Below are 19,365 nucleotides of genomic sequence, written 5' to 3'. Positions count from 1 at the left end.
CTCACCCCACCCTACCTGTCTGCCAGGCCAGAGCCCCCAGAGGTCCTAGCCCTGGTGAGTCAGCTGCACGGCAGACTTTGGAACCATCAGGATTCCTGAGGAAGGAGGCCGGCAGGCGGTGAGAGGGGGTGCCCAGGATGGGTGTCAGGGTTGAGGGCCACACCCCGGGCCCCATGCATGCCGCTGCTTCGTGGCTTCTCCAGCAGAGGGGGAAAATGATGCTCTGTTCCATAAAGCTCTCCTGAGCCCTGGGAGCTGCCAGCCCTGTTCCTCTGGACACAGACGCCTCCCCTGGGCCCTCTTGCTGGGTTCCTGAGGACAAGGCTCTCCAGCAACTGACACCCCCAGATTCCCCCTCCACGGGATGAAAGCTGCCCGCAGCCTCACCACATTCATCCCATCCGGGTACACCCACACCCTTGGGAGAAGGATGTGGCCAACACCCTCACCTCTTACCCAGCAGAGGACAGCACCCCAGACCACCGTCAAACTGTCTCCACCCAGGGGCCCAAAAGAGGGACCCCTCCATCTGCTCCTTCCCCTCTCCCTTCACCTGTGGCTGGCAGCTCCGGGTAATAAGCAACTGCCCATCCTTGAAGGCTAGGGTTCTGATGATAAGGGATTATTAAGTCTACCCATTTATTATAATTTGTTTAAGACGACCAGATGGTTAAACTGTAAATCTCTTCACTAATGGGAAAAAAAAAAAAAAGAAAGAAAGAAAAAAAAGAAAAGAAAACAGGCCGGGGGATACTAGGCGCTGGTGTTAATCCCGCATGAGAGGTGGCAGCGGAGTCTCGCCATGCCTATGAAGTAACCCTCCAGGCCTGTTTATTACAAACCACCGCTTCCCCCCCAAACCTGGCCCTGCTGCCTCCAAGCATGACCCAACCCCCATGCCTCTCCACGAAGCCCCCTGCAGACCCTCCTGAGGGCCAACCACCTGTCACAAAACCCTTCCTTATTGTCTGACTCTAACCTAAATCCCCCCGGCTGCAGTCCAAGCCCATTTCCTTTGGTTCAGTCTCCAGCTGGAGACGGACAACAGCTGGTCTCCGTCGTCTCTGGAATAAATTGTACAAGAAACGACCAGCGAAACGGCACAGGCATTTTGGGGTGGATGGTACTCTTTGCAGGGTGGGGAGCCTTCTGCCTCAATGGCAGATCAAATCCCAGATCAAATCTCACTGCTGGAAGACTGAGTCACAACTAGAGACAAGAGCAAAGACAGACCACGATGCTGACAACTTTGAACATCGCGAGGCCGGAGGCAAGGGGGGTTGTGCCCTAAAGTGCAGACTCCCCAAGCCCCAGACAGCCGGACACAGATCTCTCACCACACCAGCTGCACCAGGGGCTCCGGCCACCAAGGCCCCCACCTGGAGATCACAGGGATGAGATACAAAGGGGATCCCCAAATACAGTGGGAAAGGAACAGAGCCTGATCCATGCAACCGGTGCCCCCCACCCGCCTCCCCTGCCTTCGCTGCCACAAAAGCACAAAGGCACAGCCGCCTCAGCTTTTCCACCCTGCGGGGACAGTCCCCCACCCGCCTCCCATCCCCGGCTGACTGGGGCATAACCAGGGTGAAGCAACAGAGAGCTGTTTTGTGCTGAAGGTATGGAAAAGTACAGCGAGCCCTCCTCGCACAGAGAGGCTGGGCTGAGGTGAGGGGAGCTGGGGTGGGGGGTGGTTAGGAAAACCTCCCATCCTCCCACCTGGGGCCCAGGACCAGGGACAGGCTGGGCCACAGGAAATGGAAACTCTCCCGATGGCGCGTCAGGAAAGTCCTAACTCTGAGGCAGCCCCGTTGTGAAACACGGGAGGCAGAAAGGACCGGGACCAGGCCTTCAACACACACATTCTCTCGCTCCCCTTCAGCCGGGCTGCAACTTTACACAAGAGCATTTTCTAAAGCTGCTTAGTCCCCTAACACCCACCCAGGCTCTGGCAGCCCTCAACCTTCCTAGGAGCGCGCAGCAACATTTGACACCCACGCCTGCACAGCGTTAGCTATTCCTCAGCCCTGCAAGTCATGACCTCAGTTTCATTACTGATCAAACGGGAGTAATGCTGTCTCCCCACCAATTCACAGGGCCATGGGTCCGAAGGCTCAGCAGATGTGAACGTGAAGAGCGTGAAGTAGGTGCACCAGCAGAGCTAGAGATGCCCCTGACTTTGAACTTCTAGTTTCTAAACACCCACTGCCGTTGGGGGTAGGCTTTCCCCCAGCCTCCCGGTGCATTGTGCATGGACGGCGGAGGCTCAGAGACAGGAAAGCAAATGCCACCAGATTTCTAAGTCACGCAAGGGTCAGCAGGGGAGCGAGACCCGCTCCTCAAGTGCCTGCATCCTGCCCCCCTGCAGAACCCAGATTCCCACGAAACACTTTGAGCGGCAGCTGGAGTGGCCACTTCTCAGGCTTGTCTAGGGAGGTCCATTTGCCCTCGCGTCTGCTGAAGATGGCCACCTGGCCTGGGCTACTGTGGGCTAAACCAAAGATCGAGCAGTGGGCTTCCAGGATATGGCCTGCCCTCTGCCCCATGGGTTACCTCCCAGGAAGAGCAGGGGGACAAGAGGACAAGATGGGAACAGGGTTCCCTTCACCTTCCCTCCCACGTCGAGGCTCTGGGCATTCCCCTCTTTGGAGCCATTCCTGCCTGATACACATGCCACATCAGGCCAGATACCAGCCCCCAACACCCCTGTACAGATCTACCAACCTAAGTTAACCCAAGGAAAGATGCGACCAGGGTCCTGGGCAAGCTTTTCTCACGTTACGCAGCTCGAAGTCAGGTCGAGTGCTTCCTTAAGAATTTGCCGAGCACCGGCCCTGTGCCCCGATGTGGGCAAAATAAGGGAAGAGCAAGACACAGGCCCTGCCCAGGAGGGCCTTGGGTCTAACAAGAGACAGACAGGCAGATGGGAGGAGTTACAACGACAGAGGAAGACAGCACAAGAAACAGCAGACAAGGCAAGGAAGGCCAGGACTGTCCTTGCTCAATACACACTCATCTGAGCCTGACGGGACACAGCGGGCAGCGCAGTCAGCAGACCCTGGCCAACCCGCGCTTTCTGTGAACCAGACCGGTGGGGATGCTCACCTCAGAGGAGCCTGCAAGTTTCCCGGGGGGTGGGACGGGGCAACCCCCCCTTCAGGTTCTCGGCACATCACCCTCCCCACTCCAAGGCTGCCGGCCAGCTCTGACCTCATCCGCCCCAGAGCAGGATGGAATTTAACTAGGTACCAAGAGAAGCCATGTGCCCTCAGGAACCTCAACAGGTTCCATCAGCACTCTAGCACTGCCCAAGAGAACTCTCTGTGCTGCTGGGACACTATCTGAGCAGTCCCATGTGGCTACTGAGCCCCTGGATTGTGGCCAGTGTGATGGAGGAACTAAATTCAAACTTTATGAATTTTAATTAAAAATTAAACAGCCACAATAGTTAGTAATATCATGTTAAAATTAAATTAATTAGGGACCTGTGGGTAGTAATTACCATACTGATGCAGTCAAACACAACACATCCTACCTGGGCAGGGTCTGCCTTACCCTGGACCCCTGGATTCACCCAAGCCTTGGCCGTGGTCTGCAACATGCTCTGGGCTCTGAATTACACGCACGGTCCTGGGCTGTCCCAAATCTTTCCTGTGCTTGTGTCTTTTGTCAGTCTAAAAGGCAAGGAGGGCAAAGTCTTCTTGGGCCCCCACAGGAGTCGGAAGAGCTGGATAGACACAGAGGCTAAGACAATACTTGTCCGTGGGCCTCTGGAGGATCCCCTCCCTTGTAGGGGACCCTGAGCCCAACACTGGGGACAGCCTCTGGGACTCCCCCAGCTCTGCCAGGCCTCTCCTGGGGAACCACACTCTCTCCTTGGTGACCATCAGATCGTGTCCAATCTCAAACTTCTTGGTCTGCAGACCGAAAGCCCACCTGGTTTCCCCAGTCTTTGAGACCCTTCCCCTCAAAAGTGTTCAACAGCACTGCTGCCCAGGAAGCCACCCCTCTGGCAGCTAAACTGAAAAAGAACATGTTGTTTAGCAGTTTCAGAAGCGACACTAGTTTTCGGAGTATGCGCCGTTAGAACCATGTTTATTTGTGCTTTGTGTACTCGCACATTAAAAATAGCCAGTGTAAAAAAAAAAAAGAAAAAAAAATAGCCAGTGTAGAAGTGGCTGACGCTATATGCATGCATCTTACCCTTTCAGAAAATTCGATTTCTTTGCTCTAAAAGCAATACAACAGCATTTCGGAAAACTAGGGAAGCAGAGAAAGAAAAGGCATAGATAACCCTGCTTCCCGCCTTCTGTTTTCACGTCGAGTTTCAATTATTCAACGCTAACACAGCGCCATGCATGAAACTAGAGTCCCCCGCTGCCCTCACCCCCGTCTTGTTTTTGTCTCACTTGAAGTCTGGCTCATAGCTCAGCCCCCCTGAGAACACCAAATCGAAGCCCTGGGAACCCACCCCTGCCCCAGGGCCCCAGCAGGTGCCCCTGCTGGTCTGTCTGAGGGTCTCCTATTCCACAGGCCAGAGCCTACCAGGTTACTCAATAAGCAGGGATCAACCTGTGTGCAGTGCAGTGGTGGCTGGGAGTGGAGTGTGTACACAGATGGAAACCGGCTTTGGCAAGCGAAAATTTTAAGACACGTACACAGTGACCCCAACACAGAGCTGGTGGAAGAGACGGGGGGTCTGGCCACAGGCAGCCCTCAGCCCTGGGGCATTCCAAAGAGAGAGGGCGTGCCAAGACTGAGACCTACGAACTCGGAAGCCCTGGCATCGTGGAGACAGAAACTTCCTAGAGCAGGACTCAAAAGTGTCCCCTCATGACTCAGAAGTTGCCTTGCCCCAGCCCTGGGGAGCCAGTCCTGGGTCCAGACAGGTGCACGCCCGGGGCAGGGGTGTGGGAGGGTAGGGGGGATGCTGACGCACCTCCCCAGGCAACCTATCGACCTGTCCCAACAGAGGGCAGAGCGTCCCCACTCATGTGCCCTGTGCACGTGACGGGCAGCAGGGTGGGGGGCCGTCCCAGAGTGCTTGCTGGGTTGGGGTAGAATCTGGCCAGGCATGGTCCCCATGGGAAGGGCCCGGGGCAGGAGTTTTCCAGATTGGAGGTGGGCGCTGGTAGTCCTGCCTTTGGGTTTTGGGGGCTGGTGGGACAGAGGCCAAAGGAGAGAGAGACACAGCTTCACGGTTGGGATGTTCATTAATCATTACCCTCGTACACAGTGTGAGGTTTGGGATCCAATGGGGCAGTCGAGGGCCTCATGGGAGGGGGAAGGAGTGCAGACAAGGCACAACCCCCAGTGCAATGTGCTCTGACGTGGGGGAGAAGGAGGTGCCCAGAGAATGATGGGGCTCAAAAGAAGGCCAACTCCAGGGTCAGGGGAGCCTTCCCTGGCGGCCCCAGCCTGTGGCAACGTTTCTACCTTGGAGCACACGAGTCCCCTACAACATGCTGCACCCCTATTTAATAATCCTTCATATACACCGCAGGGCCCGGCCCCAACCTCAAAGATAGGGATAATGTCTCATAATTCCCACAACCTTGAACCAGCACTGGGCATACAGCTGGCGCTAAGAGTCTAATTGGCCTTAGTGAACAAGTCCCTGGCACAGAGAGGGGCAGTGACCTGGCCCAGTCACACAGCAAGTCAGCTGAGCCAGGCCCAGGACCTGGCTCTGTCTTGCAATCCCCAGTCCCTGGGCCACTCATCAGTAGATCTCAGGGCTGCAGCTGGAGTCTGGGGGATGGGGTGTTGAAAAGCTGATAGTCAGGACACCCTCCCTTTTCCTGCTCCCTGGGGGGTGCTGACAAGACATTACCGCATCAGCACGCTCTGCTCAGCCCACTCAGCACTATCCCTCAGCCAGAGGCAGCCCTTCCACCCGCTGCTCCAAAGGGGGCGGGATGCTGAGGAGGGGAGGGCACCCTTCCAAAGCCAACACTGTCAGGATGCATTCCTCGACCCGGGAGGCAAGAGTTTTATTTGAACAGGAGCTATGGGGAGGGGATGGGGCTGCCGCTCTTTCTCCTCCAGTGGGTCTGAACAGGTACCATCCTGTACCCGGGGGCATGGGAGGAGCAAGAACCTTGCATCAGACTCGAGGAGCACCCAAGCCAAAAATCAACATTCAAGTCCGTGAAGGGCCTGCCCCGGGGTCCTCAGCAGGCTGCAAAATGGCCAGTCTGTCCCCAGTCACGCAGGCAGATCTGAGCAGCGCTTACACCCCAGGAGAAAGGCAAGACGAAAGCTGTTTCCTCCCAAGGTGCAGACCGCAGCGCTGCTAGGGCTTAGCGCTGGGGAAGCCAAGTCAGGGACGCGTCGCAAGTGTGGGTTTAGCTGCTGGCGCGGTAGCAGGTAATGTGTGGACTCAGACGGGAACCCTATAGCCGAGAGGCAGACTAAACCGCACCTCACGACTCCAGGTCTTTGATTCTTTCTCGAGAGCTCGGTCTCTGGGTCCCCTGACCCACAAACCTTGCAGTGAAGGGTCAGAGCCTGACAGGTCCGTAAGGATGCCAGGGGAACAGGCTGGAGGGCAGGGATGGAGCTGATGGCCTCCGCCCTGAGCTGCGGCACCTACTTCGCTAACGCAGGTTTGTCCCGCTTTAAAACTTTTCACACTGAGAAGAGCAAACAAACCTATATATGGTCAATGCGGTCAGAACAGTGACCAGTGTCAGAACCCACAAAGGCTGAAGAGAGCAGTTCTCAGCGAAGGGTCAGTAAGCATGCACAGCCCGCTTCCGGGGAGCTGGAGCCAACAGGGCCCAAGGAGAAAACTCAGTCTCTAGGAGGGGCTGGTGGCCCAGCACAGGGGAAAGCTGATTTAGGACACCACGGGGTCTAAGTGGGGCAGGGCTCTGGCTCTGGACCCAGAAGGCCTGGGTCCAGGCCACTAACTAGCTGTGTGACCTTGAATAACTTATTCGCCTCAGTTGCCTTATCTGCGAAATGAGTTTCCACGTTGTCTATGGTCCCGCTGCTGGGAGTCCCCAGGGTGTGGGATGGCCCCCACCTGCCTTTCCTTCACCAGGTGCCAGCTGCAGTCACTGCTGTGGTCTGACTGCTGGAACACCTCCCTCCGCTCCACCTGCAGGGTGACTTATGTTATCAGTGGACATAGACCTGAGTTCTTGGTAAAAGTTGAAACGTGCTGGGAGTGTGCAGGGTTTCAGAATGCCTCCCCACCCTCAGGGCATGGCCTCCTGTCTGTAGCTGGGATCAAGGGTAGGGCTCCAGACAGAGGCAAGACCACACAGGGAACAGAGTCCAAATCACTTGGGCTGCTGCAAGGACTTTGGCTCTGAGTCTGGGGGAGAAGCCATGGAGGGTTTTCTGAGTCAAGCGTTCCAATCTCACTCTATCAGGATCTCTGACTGCCGTGGCAGTAATTGACTACCTTTCACCTCCTGTGGCCTCTGCTTCCAGGAAGCCTTCCCTAACTGCCCCACTTAGCTCTACCTACTCCTTTATTGTACTTTCCCCGCCCTGGTGAGCACAGTTACCTTGGAAAAGTTACATAACCTCTCGAGGTCTAGGCCTTGGCTTCAGGGCTCTAAAGGGAGGCTAGTTAGATAACCACTAAGCTCCCTTCAGCCTCCCATTTTATGATGTGCTGCCAGGAGTGGCACCCAGAGCCTGACCCTCCTCCCCCATCCCTGCCAGCCTCCAAGAAACCAGCCAACAACAGCTCCTTGGGCTCAGACACTTGGGGAGCAGGGTCCTGTGATGGGGAAACTCCCTGGGGAGACATCAGACTACTTCTGCCCCAGGCTCTGAAGGGCCTTTCTGAGCCTATGGTTGACGACAACTTCAACCTTTGCCTCTTATTTCAGAAAAACTCACTAGTGCGTAGGAAAGCTGGCACTCAAGGAAAGGGTGTGCTGGGGCAATTTAGGAAATCAGGCCAGTTTAGTGTAAGTGAAGTAAGCGCTCTGCACCCTAACACACATCAAGATTTTGATTTAAAGGCTGTTCAAAAGGAGATTAGAGGTGGGGTAACAGACTTGGCTTGGCGAAGAAAGGCTCTGGACCTGGGCAGGCACAGCTAGTTTAACCCAAGCTTGGTTCTAGAGACGGTCTGTCCCAGCTTCTCACCAGGACTCAGTTTTCCCATATAGCGAAAGGGATGACATTTCACTGCCAGACCTCACAGAGGGCACAGGAAGGCACTTTAGGTGAGTAGGTCTGCAGAGACCCATGGTAAGGCCAAGGGTGGGGATGTGAGGAGGGTGCAAAGCCTGGGTATCTGCATGCCCCTTAGAGGTCACCCAGGTGCTGCAGGCAACACTTCTGCTCCATCCTCTGGTGCCAACATCCCTAGTCAGCTCTGCCCCAAGGGGTGCGCCATGGGGTAGAAAAGGCCTAATGCCTGTAGGCTGCAGTCATGCCCAAGGGCTATAGGAACACACCCTTCTCCCCTACAAACAGCCTGGCCTTCCCCCTGCTCCACCCCCCCACCCCCCACCCCCCGTGCCCTCGTGGTTTCTGCGGTACGTGGTCTGAGGACATTCCCTGACAGGCAGGGACGGCTCATCCCCTTCACAGCTGGTCTCAAAACAGGCCTGGGCACATGGTATGTGCCTGGTAAATATCTGCACAAAGGACTGGGTCTCTGCTCTTTCTCAAGTTCCTTGAAAGCAGAAACCACCTACCCTGGGGAGGACAGGCCTGCTAGGCGTGCTCACGCAGACAGGCCTTGTTCATCCCACAGGAAAGGCGTAAGGGGACTCCTGGCGATGAATAGACCCAGAGACGCAGAGCTGTTTGCTCTGTAAAGTCCCTCAAAAGGGAGAAGATAACCTTGAGCTGGTCTTAAAGATGAACTCGTAGCGCGCCTTCCTCTTGTGTTCTCCTGTGGTCTTCACGCCCCGAGAGACAGATACCATCACTCCTACTTTCTGATGAAGCCAGGGGCTCAGGGCGCAGCTTGCAAAGGCGGTGTGAGTTTAAAGCCTGTGGCTGACCACCAGGCAACTTGGCACCGCCTCGTGAGGCTGGACGGCTAGAAGGAGGAAATGGGCGTAAATTTTGATAAAGCCGCTCCGCTTCTGTTCTCTGGGGCCAGAGCCCGGCCTGGCTCAATTCACCCAGGTAACCACCTTGACCTGGCAGGATGCTGGGCCCCTCATGACTAGACTCCAACCCAAAGGTCCACATGAATCTTGGCCTCCCCGTCCGAGCCAGGCACACCACTGGGCACCCGGGGGCCCAACAGACACATTCTGAGCCAGTCACTTACTGAGCTAGGAACTGGGTAGGGAGACATGGCGCTGCCCACACAGGGCTCCTGCAGTCTAGCTGGGCCTAATTTAACAGGCTCTCCAAGCCTTCTTGAATGAAAGGCTGAACTTACTCCCAAGAAGCAGAGTCCAGAGAGGTGAAGTCTGACCAGGGTCACACAGCACAAACCAGTACTGGGGGGAGAATCAGAATCCACGTTAGAATCAGCTTTTCCCTGCACAGTGGTTCAGATAAGGGTTTCCCGGCCCCAGCTCCAGCCCCAAGCACTGGTCACACAGACAAAGGGAGGGGCTCCGCTGTGTCCTCCTCAGCTGCTGTGGCCTACAATACCCCTGGCAGCCCACAGGGCCCGCCACCAGTCTACAGGAACAGATAAGCTGGCCCTGTCCCCGGGGTGAGCCCCTCCCCACACAGCTTCTAGCCTAGCCTGGGGGCAAGGCTCTCCCTAATGGGAGGTGTCAGCTAGGCAACCTTAGCCAGATTACAGTGGCCATGGGAGGTGACAACAGCCAGAAGTACACAATACTGCCTAAATAGTTCGGCAGGAAACCCAAATATTTAGCTAGGAGGGGAAAAACAGAATGGACACTTCAAAGGCAATCCAAGGGACCTGGCCAGCAAGGGCCTATTGAGAGGGGAGATGGGTGGTGTCTGGCCCCAGGGAGAGCACAACTCTGACCCCACATCCTGTGTGACCACCCTCTGGGGATGGTACCCATGAGGCCACCTGGACCCAGGAATCCTCTGGAAGGGAAGAGTTTTAACAAACGCCTGGGATAAGCCAGGACTGTGCAGAGAAAGCCTGGTCCCCTTTCTGCAGAGGAGGGAGCAGGGCTCTGCTGGAAGGGAAGAGGAAATACACCTTCCACTGAGGGAGGGGCTGGGTGAATGTGCAGGAAATGGAAAATGGTGGGGACTCCACCAGGAGTTTTGGTGGGTTTTATCATCTGTGTCTCCATCTGTGTCTCCATGTGGGGCTTGAACTGGGCGTCAGGAACAGCACCACCCCACCCCCGACCCTAGAGAGACGGGGTGTCAGAGAACAGCTAACACATAGCAAATCACCAGTTGCACGTGTCAGGCACTCAGTCAAATGTGGATTCTGCAGGCATGAGGGCAATACTGAACGACTGTCCCATTTCACAGACTAGGAGACTGACTTGCTCGAGGCCCCAAGGCTAAGTAACCAGCCAGCCACACAGAGAACCACCCGATGCACCCTAAGGCTCTGAAGACACCATTTTCCCACCTCTAGGCCTTTGCTGCTTGTTTTCGCCACCTTTCTGGCTCACATCGAGCAGAATGGTTCAGAGTGTGGGCTCTGGGTTCAAATCCACATTCTTCCACTTCCTAGCTGCACAGCCTCGGGCAAATGAGTGAACTCGAACTATCCATTCTGTTGCTCCTGCCCTGAGGTGGTGCTGGTAAGAGTGCCTCCAGCAAAGGGTTGCTGTGAGGATTATGAGACGATGCACATAAACAGTTCCCACTGCCTGTGGTGAAGCAAGTGCTCAGTAACCGTTAGCTGGAATCACCCCCACCTCCGGTCCCCAATCCCTGCCCACTCCCATCACTTCTACCTCCTGGCTCTACCTCTGCTCCTGGTCAGGCCCCAAGGCTCTGCAGTCAGCAAGGAAGGGTGAATTTTAGCCTCTGGCTAGCCATGTAGCCCTGGGCAAACCCCTTGGCCTCGGTTTCCTAGACAATGGGCAGAGAAGTAACACCTCACCCACAGGACAGGTTCAACAGGTAAAGAACCAGCCTGGCACATGGGAGGTACGCAGTAGAGAGCTCCCAGGGCCTGCAGCTCACACCACTCAACCCTCCTGGCTGCCTCAAATTCCCCCTTCTTTAAGTTCGAGAGCAGAAATTAATCTCTCAACAGTACATGCTTGGAAGCTCCAGGTGTACCTACCAATGTCAGGTAACAAGCTCCTCACCTGTCTTTCTCTAGAGTAGGGGCTCTCTGAGGGCAGGGGCTATGTTTCGTTCAGAGCCAGATGCCCCGCAGGCCACAGGGTTCTACAGGCCTCAGGAAACAGGAACCGAATCCTCTGAGGCCCTCTGACCCTCGTCCATCTCTCCAGCCTCACCATATGCAACCCATCACTGGGCACCAGGACTACATTTTTCCTCATTTCACCACTGTGGCCCTGTTTCTCTCCCCAACTAGACTGAGCTCCCGAGGGCTAAAGCCCCACCTGGTTTCTCAGGCTTCAGTGCACACAGAAGGGACAGCTGGCAGGGAGGGACCCCTCTGTGATCCCCTAACTTTGCCCAGGTCTCTGAGGTTTGGGGGCCAGATTAACTGCTCACAAAAAGCCGAGATGCCTCAGGCAGAGCTGTACAGAGCTGGAGCACACTACTCGCACTGTCACCTACAGAAGCAAAGAAGGTATAACCTGGGAAGGTCATCAAATGGAGGGGACCCAGACCTGGACCTCCCAAGGGGTTCATGGAAGGAAGACAGAGGTACCCTAACTGCAAGCTGGGTGTGAGGGAGTGTGGGTGGGCTCTTTTGGGGGAGGTGCTGTGAGCTCTGTGGGCTTTTGGGGAAAGACCCACACTCCAACACATTGGAAGGAGAAAGGGAGGAGGCATCCTTATCAGAACACCCATAGGGTGAAACGATCAGCCCACAGAAACAGCCGATAATTTAGAGTAGAGTACTCTACTTCTTTTAAGTTGCAAACAGCTGTGAAGGAAGAGGAAACTTTCTGAAATGCTGTTCACTCCCCTACTTGAAAATTGCAAAAATTTGGTGAGTTCAAATTCTTTGGCTAAACCCAGAGAGCTTCGTCATCTGGCCCTCACCCCTCTGCCCCCTGGCTGCAATACAGGACCATCGTGCAGTTTTACACCTCCCTGCGGGCTGCGGTGAAGAAAGAGCCACCCTCCTATCCTCCCTTCTCTCTCCAGCTTTTTAAAAAGGTGGTTGATATACACCTAGACGTGGAGCTGCTGGATCATATGGTAGTTCTACTTTTAATTTTTTTAAGGAACCTCTATATGGTCTTCCTTAGTGTATGCACCATTTTACACAAAAAGACAAAGACTGTACGATTCCACTTATAAGATACCTGAAGTAGTCAACTTCACAGAAACAGAAAGTAGAATGGTAGTTACCAGGGCCTGGGGAGAGGGGGAAAGGGGAGTTGTTTAACAGGTCTAGAGTTTCAGTTTTGCAAGTTGAAAAAATTGTGGAGATCTGCTTCACAATAATGTGAATACACGTAACACTACTGAACAGCACTCAGAAAAGGGGAAGGAGGTAAACTTTGTTATGTATTTTTCACTATATTTAAAAAAAAAAGTCAGTTGACCTTTCTCCTGCACTAAGGTCTTCCTGACTCTATGCTCACCACACGTGTGCGTGGATGGCCCCATCACACAGCAGGCGCATCTAGGAGGTGAGTGGCAGCAGCAGCTAACGCGTGATGAGCCTTGCTGTGTGCCAAGCACTGTTCTGAGCAACCTGTGAGGGTGATAGGACGGCATGGCCCAGTGCTTGGAGGGTGACTCCTTCAGCAACAGGAAGGGGCCTGCAGTAGCGAGGTGAGTGGCACGTGAACAAAGATCCTACGGAGGGCAGCGTGTCCTTTTATCCGTGTCAACCCACCCTTGTGGGGAGGATCAACAGGTCAGGGCTCCTCCACTTATTCCAGGGGTTCAGAGGGACTCTCAGCAAAATCTCCAAGGGGATTCACCTCTACCTTCTCCGCTCCCCAAAAGGAACACCAGGAGGTGAACCTATTGCCCTCGCCTACCTCATCGGACCTCTCTCTATCACCCCAGTTCAGGCCAGTCAAGTGGTTCCTGAGGTACCACTAAGATCTGGCATCTCAATTTGTACAAAGACTCTCTTGGGGGTTCTGTCTCAGCAGCCCGGCTTCCCCGTTCTTCAAAGCCTGGTACTTCCCTGCCCCCCACTCCCCCCACCCCACAGACATAAAGAGTTCAGAGGCTGAGGCCAACCTAACAGCAAACAACCAAGTTCAAGATGAAAGCTCTTGACCTGGGGTCACAGCCAGCCAAGCACAGCGTCCAAAACCAGAGGATTGTGTTTCTTTTAAATGCCAGACTATAAATAGAGCAAAACCTGAGGAAAATACTTAGAAGCAGCAGTCATCACCTCCCCTACACCCCCTCCTATAGGACTCCCCCCACCCCCACTAGAACATTTCAACACTTGCTAATCTCTGCCCTCAATAAGCCTCTATTACTGTGCCATCTGTAATCATCCTAAGGGCTCTAGTAAAACTCTCAAAACGATTCAATAAAAATTCACCTTAACTGTTAAAACTAACCAGAGTAGTTAACTAGAGCAGATCTATTGATTGGAGAATCTTTTCGTTTTGACTGCCCTCAACTTTGAGCGGAACATAAATAAGAAAATGAGCCTTTAGGAAGGAACCTCTTTCTTCTATTTCCTTTCAAAAACCCAACTTCTCCACTTTCCATTTCTGCAGTCTTAGACAGTGAGAGTTCCATTTCGAATGAATGACCCAGAGGCCTCCGTGATTCCGGATAATCAAAAGATCTATTGTGTTCCCTTTACATACAAAGGCAGTTAAGTGAACCAGCGCGCTTTCCAATTTCCAGCAAGGTTTGAAACAAAAGAGGTTTTCATGTTAACCCTCGGTTCCCCCCAAAATTCAAGTCACGTGCCCCGTATGAGCATTTTGGTCAGATGTAATTTAACTACATGATCCATAGTTATATTTCTTTAAGTTTTAGGAGGAGGATTGGCGTTAATAACAGGATGTCAGAACCTCAAAATTGGAATTAGCCTTATTACTATGGACTGGAACATGTGTAGGGGAGTACGAAGGGCCCAGAAAATAAAAGGAGAGAGGTCTGGCGCACACAGAAAACCTCAGAATAGGACAATGCAGGTTAGAGGCCAGCAGGATCAAAGAGGCTTCTGGGAACAGGTCAGCTACATGCGCAGTTTAAGAAAACCCAATTAGGGATGGGGTGTGCCAGCGAAAGGCAGGGCTTGGAGCGACCCCTACCGCACCCCCAAAGGAGAAGTGGGGCGGGGTGGACTGCTGCTTATTTCGGTAAGGGAGGAGGTGTGGCTCAGCCAGGCACAACACAGGAGACACCTGCGTGCCCATGCCTGTTCTAGGGGAAAGAGAAAATAGAATTTCCCAGCAGACCAGAGAGTCCAGCTGAACCAATTTACTAAGCTCACTGACAGACGCACCATTCAATAGCTTCACATGCCTAAGGGGGAGGGCAAGGGTGTACGAGAAGCAGGCTCTGGAGGCGGACTGCCTGGGTCCCACCCCAGCCTGTGCCCTCCTGGTAACTCCCCTGGGCTTCAGTTTCCTTATCTGAACACGTAAGGGTGCTGTAAAGAGTACCCGACTAATAAAGCACCTAGCAAGTTGCCCTAGTCAACGTGTCCTCAATGTGCGAGCAGAGGGAGGCTGGCACTCCTCAGTTTCACCTATACACACCCAACGCCTAACGCTTCCACTTCACTTGACCCTCACCAGACCCCCATTTTGCATATGAGGAAAGAGACGCAAAGTTAAATGGTCTGATGGGTAAATGGCCAAGCCGGATGGCAAAACCAGCCTGCGCCCTCTCATAAAATGCCGATGACCGCCTACGGCGCCCAACACGCTAGGCGCTCGGTCAATGCCAAATCCCCTTGTGGGAGCCTCTGCAATTTAGAAGGAGGCTGGGGGAGTCGGTCACCAGCACCTGCAGGAGCAGGCTTGAGAGCAAAAGGATTCAGGATGGTTCTGAAGGCAGGAAGGAGGGGCGGCCACGTGGTCCGAGGCCAATGGGGCGCTGAGCCTTTGAAAGTCAGCCTCCGCCTCAGTTCAACCACAGCATGAACAGGGAGGAAGCACCTGACAACTCAGGGACTATTTCCAAAGATCTAAAGAAAGGTGCCTTAACTCCCTTTCTCACGCCTTTGAAAGTACACACACAATTTCCACTCTAAGAAAAACCCCAACCCAGGCTGCACCCCACCCCCTTCCAACAGCCTTTGGGGGGGGTGGGCCCCTACCCCAGGAATTCCCAACTGAGGGACTTTCTTTAGGATTACAAAGGTGATTATTCAGAACCTGATAAAACACAGAACTCAGTGGAAAATGCAGGAGCAGCCAGATGGGAAAGAAGATTTTTGAGTTTCATTTTTCCTTAAACCAATTTCCTGTGGCCTGCAGCAGTGCCCCAAGTCCCAGATCAGCAAGCGAAGCCAGGCAGGTTTCTGCAGACTGAAAGTGATGCTAGCGAAATGCTTCCACTGGTTCATTCTCATTTCTGGGGTTCTTCCTGTGAAGGGAGGGGATTCGCCAAGTTGCAGATGGCTTGAGAGGTTGGCTGGGGATGGGGACAGGCCTGTCCATAATCACCTCCAAATCAGACTGGCCTGATACCCAAATCCTTTTCCTAAAGCTACCTGCCGGCTTTTGGGGGGTAATCGCTGGCGGGTTTAAAAGGACCTCAAAATACCAGGCATCTTGCTTGCTCCTTAAGAAAGCTTAAGACACCTTAAGAAAGCTGCCTAACCTCCAAAGCTATAACCACCAGCTGCACCCGGCTGCCTCACCCCGACCCCCCCCCCCTTTTCCCTTCTCCTCATGTTTTGAACTTTATTTTCCCACATTCAGCCTTGAATTCTTTCCTTCCTTCCCCTGCAGTAGCGGAGAAGAGGCAAACACTTTGAGGGCAGCTCGATTCTTTATCATCCCCGCCTGCCCTCTTCCCCCTCTAAACAAAGCCCTGGAGCCAAGTAAACAGCAACGCGTTCTCCAGAGGAATTGTTTCCTCAAGGGAAATTATAAAGTGACCCTCCCTCCCCAACACACACACACAGGGCAGACACCCATCTCAAGGAAGGCAGAGCTGCCCAGAACTCCTGCTATCAGGAGCTAAAACACCCTACTCCCTTCCGAAGCTCATACTCCCACCAGCCTCACCTACCAACGGCCCCCGCCCTGGGAACTGCTCCCGGACAGGAGGGTCCCCACTAAAATCCAACACCCAACCTTCTGGCCTAAACCTCCCCTTCTACTGGCTCCTAAGAGGACACGTCTTTATTTGCCCGGCTGCTAGCAGGCACCTATATGCTCACCTGTGGGAATGTCCGTCGATGTGGGGACAAAAAGGGGGCACCACAGGCGAGATACCCACACATTTCTTCCCATTTTGCATACGGGCTGTTGAGGCCAGAAAAATGAGAGACAACTACACAGCCATAAAGGACTGGGGAGCCGCAGCAGTTTAAAGATTGTTTCTCATCAAACTTCCTTTCTGGCATCTTTTACCCCAAGAGAAATGTAACACCTTGGACAATATCTCTACTCCACCTCACAACCTAGAGCCTTCACGGGCTCTTACCCAGGTCTGGTCGTTCCACTGGAGGGAGGCCATCCCTGCAGGCCAAGAAGCGTGAATGGTTGAGGCCAAGAACCTTCGAGAAACTGGGGTAGAAGTTTTCGATGCCCAAACAAGCCCCACAGTTTATCCACGTGAGATCAATGCCATCCATAGGGCATATGAACCGATGCCAACATGGAGGAGAAACTCTCCCACAACCTCCCATTCTATACCACCTCTCTGCCCGCCGCCCCACCCCCATCCCGCCCCGTCCCCCGAAAAGGGGCTCTCCGGGTGTTGTTCTTTTGTTCAACCTGTTACTTTCACAAAGTTGAACTCCGAGCCCTTCGGGGATGTCTCCGCGAGATAAGCTTTCCCGGAAGCCTGCGCGCGTCCCCAGCATTCTAGCCACCAGCCCGCATCCCGGGGGCTCAGGCCCGACAGAGCCCCGGACCCCCCCGCTCCCTAGCCCTGCGGGGGCGGGGGAGCCTCGCGCCACTCCGCCGGGCTGGTGAAGAAACGCCGAAAAAAGCCGGCCGGGTGCCGCACTTGGCCCCGGAGCTGGGAGGTAGAGACGCGAGGAGGCGGCACCCGGCGGGTCTCCCGAACTCTGGGAGCGTCTCCAAGGAAAGACAAACGCCTTTATCCGCCCCACAGCCTCCTCCAACCAGGGAGGTACCCGCACACCCACACCGAGCCACTGCGGGCCCTGGTTCACCCGGGGGTCAAGCCTAAGTTCTTCCCTCCGGACAAACTGGGTTCCAAAGTCTCCGCGCGCGTGGGAGACTCCTGCGCCCACGGGTGAACGGCAGATTCCAGCAGTCAAACTCATGGGGAGACATCCTCCGCGGTCACCCCGGGACCACCCACAGGGAGTGAGGGTTATCCAAAGCTGCGAGGCGCTCCCCTTCAGAACTTCTAAACCTCCAGCTCACCTGCAGAATCTTGTCCAGGCCCTCCTGGCCCAGGCACGGGAACTCCTTGAGCAGATGCAGTTTCTGCGTATAGTAGTTTTTCTTGGCCTCTTTCCAATGCGGCTCCTCCAGCACCTCGAAGATCGCCGCCCCGATGGCCAGGTAGAAGATGATGGCCGAGGTGAGCAGAGGGCCCCGGTCCACCATGGCTCCCGAGAGGCCACCTCCTGGAGAATGAGAATGCCTCAGCTAACCCCAGCGGCTCCCGGTCTCACCCGCCCTCCAGCCTCTGGAAACAGCTGTTTGAATTTGGAGCTCCGCATGCGCAGTGCCCCGTTCAACCCGGCGCCGCTCCACCGACACAGTTGCCCCTGCAAGTTGGCCCACTGAGCGCAGGGAACTGTGCGGGACCTCCTCACGCGGGCCAGAGGTGGGCGGACACCAAGGGGGCCGAGGGGGCACCCTGGACCGCGGGAGCTAAAGCAGCTGGGTGAACCCAAGGCCGAACTCCCGGAGACACGTGCGCCGCTTCTCCGCGCGCCACAACAGTGTGCGCCGCGCCCGCCTCCGCGCGCCTCTTTAACCCGGGCCTGTTGCGCTCTGCCCGTGGAGGAGGGGCCCGATGAGGGCCCGCCCCCGTGCAGGCCCCACCCCGTGCAGGCCCCGCGGCTGGTTCCAGAGTTACCGCTAGGTGCGCGCTGGAAGCAGTTGCGGACCATGTTCGCTCCCCCAGGGCCGCCGCCAGGGTAGGCTACGCGCCCCGCATGCTCGGAGGCGTTGTGGTCTCTTGACCCACGTTTCTTACTAGTGATGGTGTATTAACTAAAATGAATGTGTACCTAATGACTGGGGTCAGGAAGTTATTGCTATTGTTATTTTCATTATAAGCCAGTTTTCATTTATTGATGTTTCTGCCAAGAAAGCTTGATTCTCGGTCTTTCTGCCTCACACACCTTCCTGTAAGACTGGGGAAAGGACATTAGAAAGGGACCGGAGAAAGTCAGAGGATATTAGGAACTAAACCAGTGACAAAGGTGTGACTCCTTCCTCTCACCCCAGCCTCACCTGCCCTGGTGAACATCTGAGAAAGAGCAGTCAGAGGCAGCACTGTTCATATCCCTCCCCACAAACGCACTGCAATTCTACAAGAAACACTTGATGTCTTTCATACTCCCAAGCATATTTAAAATTGCAAACACCCTGCCCCAGACACATAAACACACACACTCACATACACACACACTCCTTATCCCCCTTGTTGGTCTTATTTTCCTCCTGGCAATAAATTCCCTCTAATACAAAACACTAAAATGATGACAGCTCGGGGGTGGAGTCTGGATTGTTTGATGACATATCCCCAGTGCTTGTTATATAGCAAACACTCAAATATCTGTGCAGTGGAGTGAATAAATTCATGAATTTGTCAAAGACATATTTGTCAAAAGCACACACCCAATGGAAGTCCTAGCCAGAGCGCTTAGGCAAGAAAAAGAAATAAAAGACATCCAAGCTGGAAAAAAAAGAAGTAAAATTGTCACTATTTGCAGATGACATGATATTATTTATATATAAAAAACCCTAAAGATTCCATCAAAAAACTGCTAGAACTAATTAACAAATTTAGTAAGGTTTCAGGATACAAAGTCAATATACAAAATATGTTGTGTTCCCATACACTAATAATGAACTATCAGAAAGGGAAATAAAGAAAACAATTCTATTTATTGCATCAAAAAGAATAAAATACCTAGGAATAAACTTAACCAATAGGGTGAAAGACATGTACACTGAAAACTGTAAGACATTGATGAAAGAAACTGAAGAAAACACAATTAAATGGAAAGATATC

The 19,365-nt window shown here is 54.0% G+C and overlaps 1 protein-coding gene across 2 annotated transcripts in view; it reads right to left on the bottom strand.

Annotated features, from left to right (window-relative positions):
* Positions 1-18,082, bottom strand: part of KCNK5 (potassium two pore domain channel subfamily K member 5) — a 36,516-nt gene extending 18,434 nt beyond the window's left edge. Inside the window, exon 1 of one of the 2 annotated variants that reach the window (XM_067753077.1) lies at positions 17,538-18,082. In XM_067753077.1, the coding sequence (XP_067609178.1) occupies positions 17,538-17,723 (186 nt within the window). In that variant the 5' untranslated portion in view covers positions 17,724-18,082. The remainder of the gene's footprint in view (positions 1-17,537) is intronic. The other variant, XM_067753078.1, reaches the window with a different exon arrangement.
* Positions 18,083-19,365: the final 1,283 nt, after the last annotated feature.

This window comes from Pseudorca crassidens, chromosome 10 (assembly GCF_039906515.1).
Source record: "Pseudorca crassidens isolate mPseCra1 chromosome 10, mPseCra1.hap1, whole genome shotgun sequence".
In the NCBI taxonomy this organism is placed as follows: Eukaryota; Metazoa; Chordata; class Mammalia; order Artiodactyla; family Delphinidae; genus Pseudorca; species Pseudorca crassidens.
Note: the sequence above shows the minus strand (reverse complement) of the source record. Positions and strands in the feature narration are given on the sequence as shown.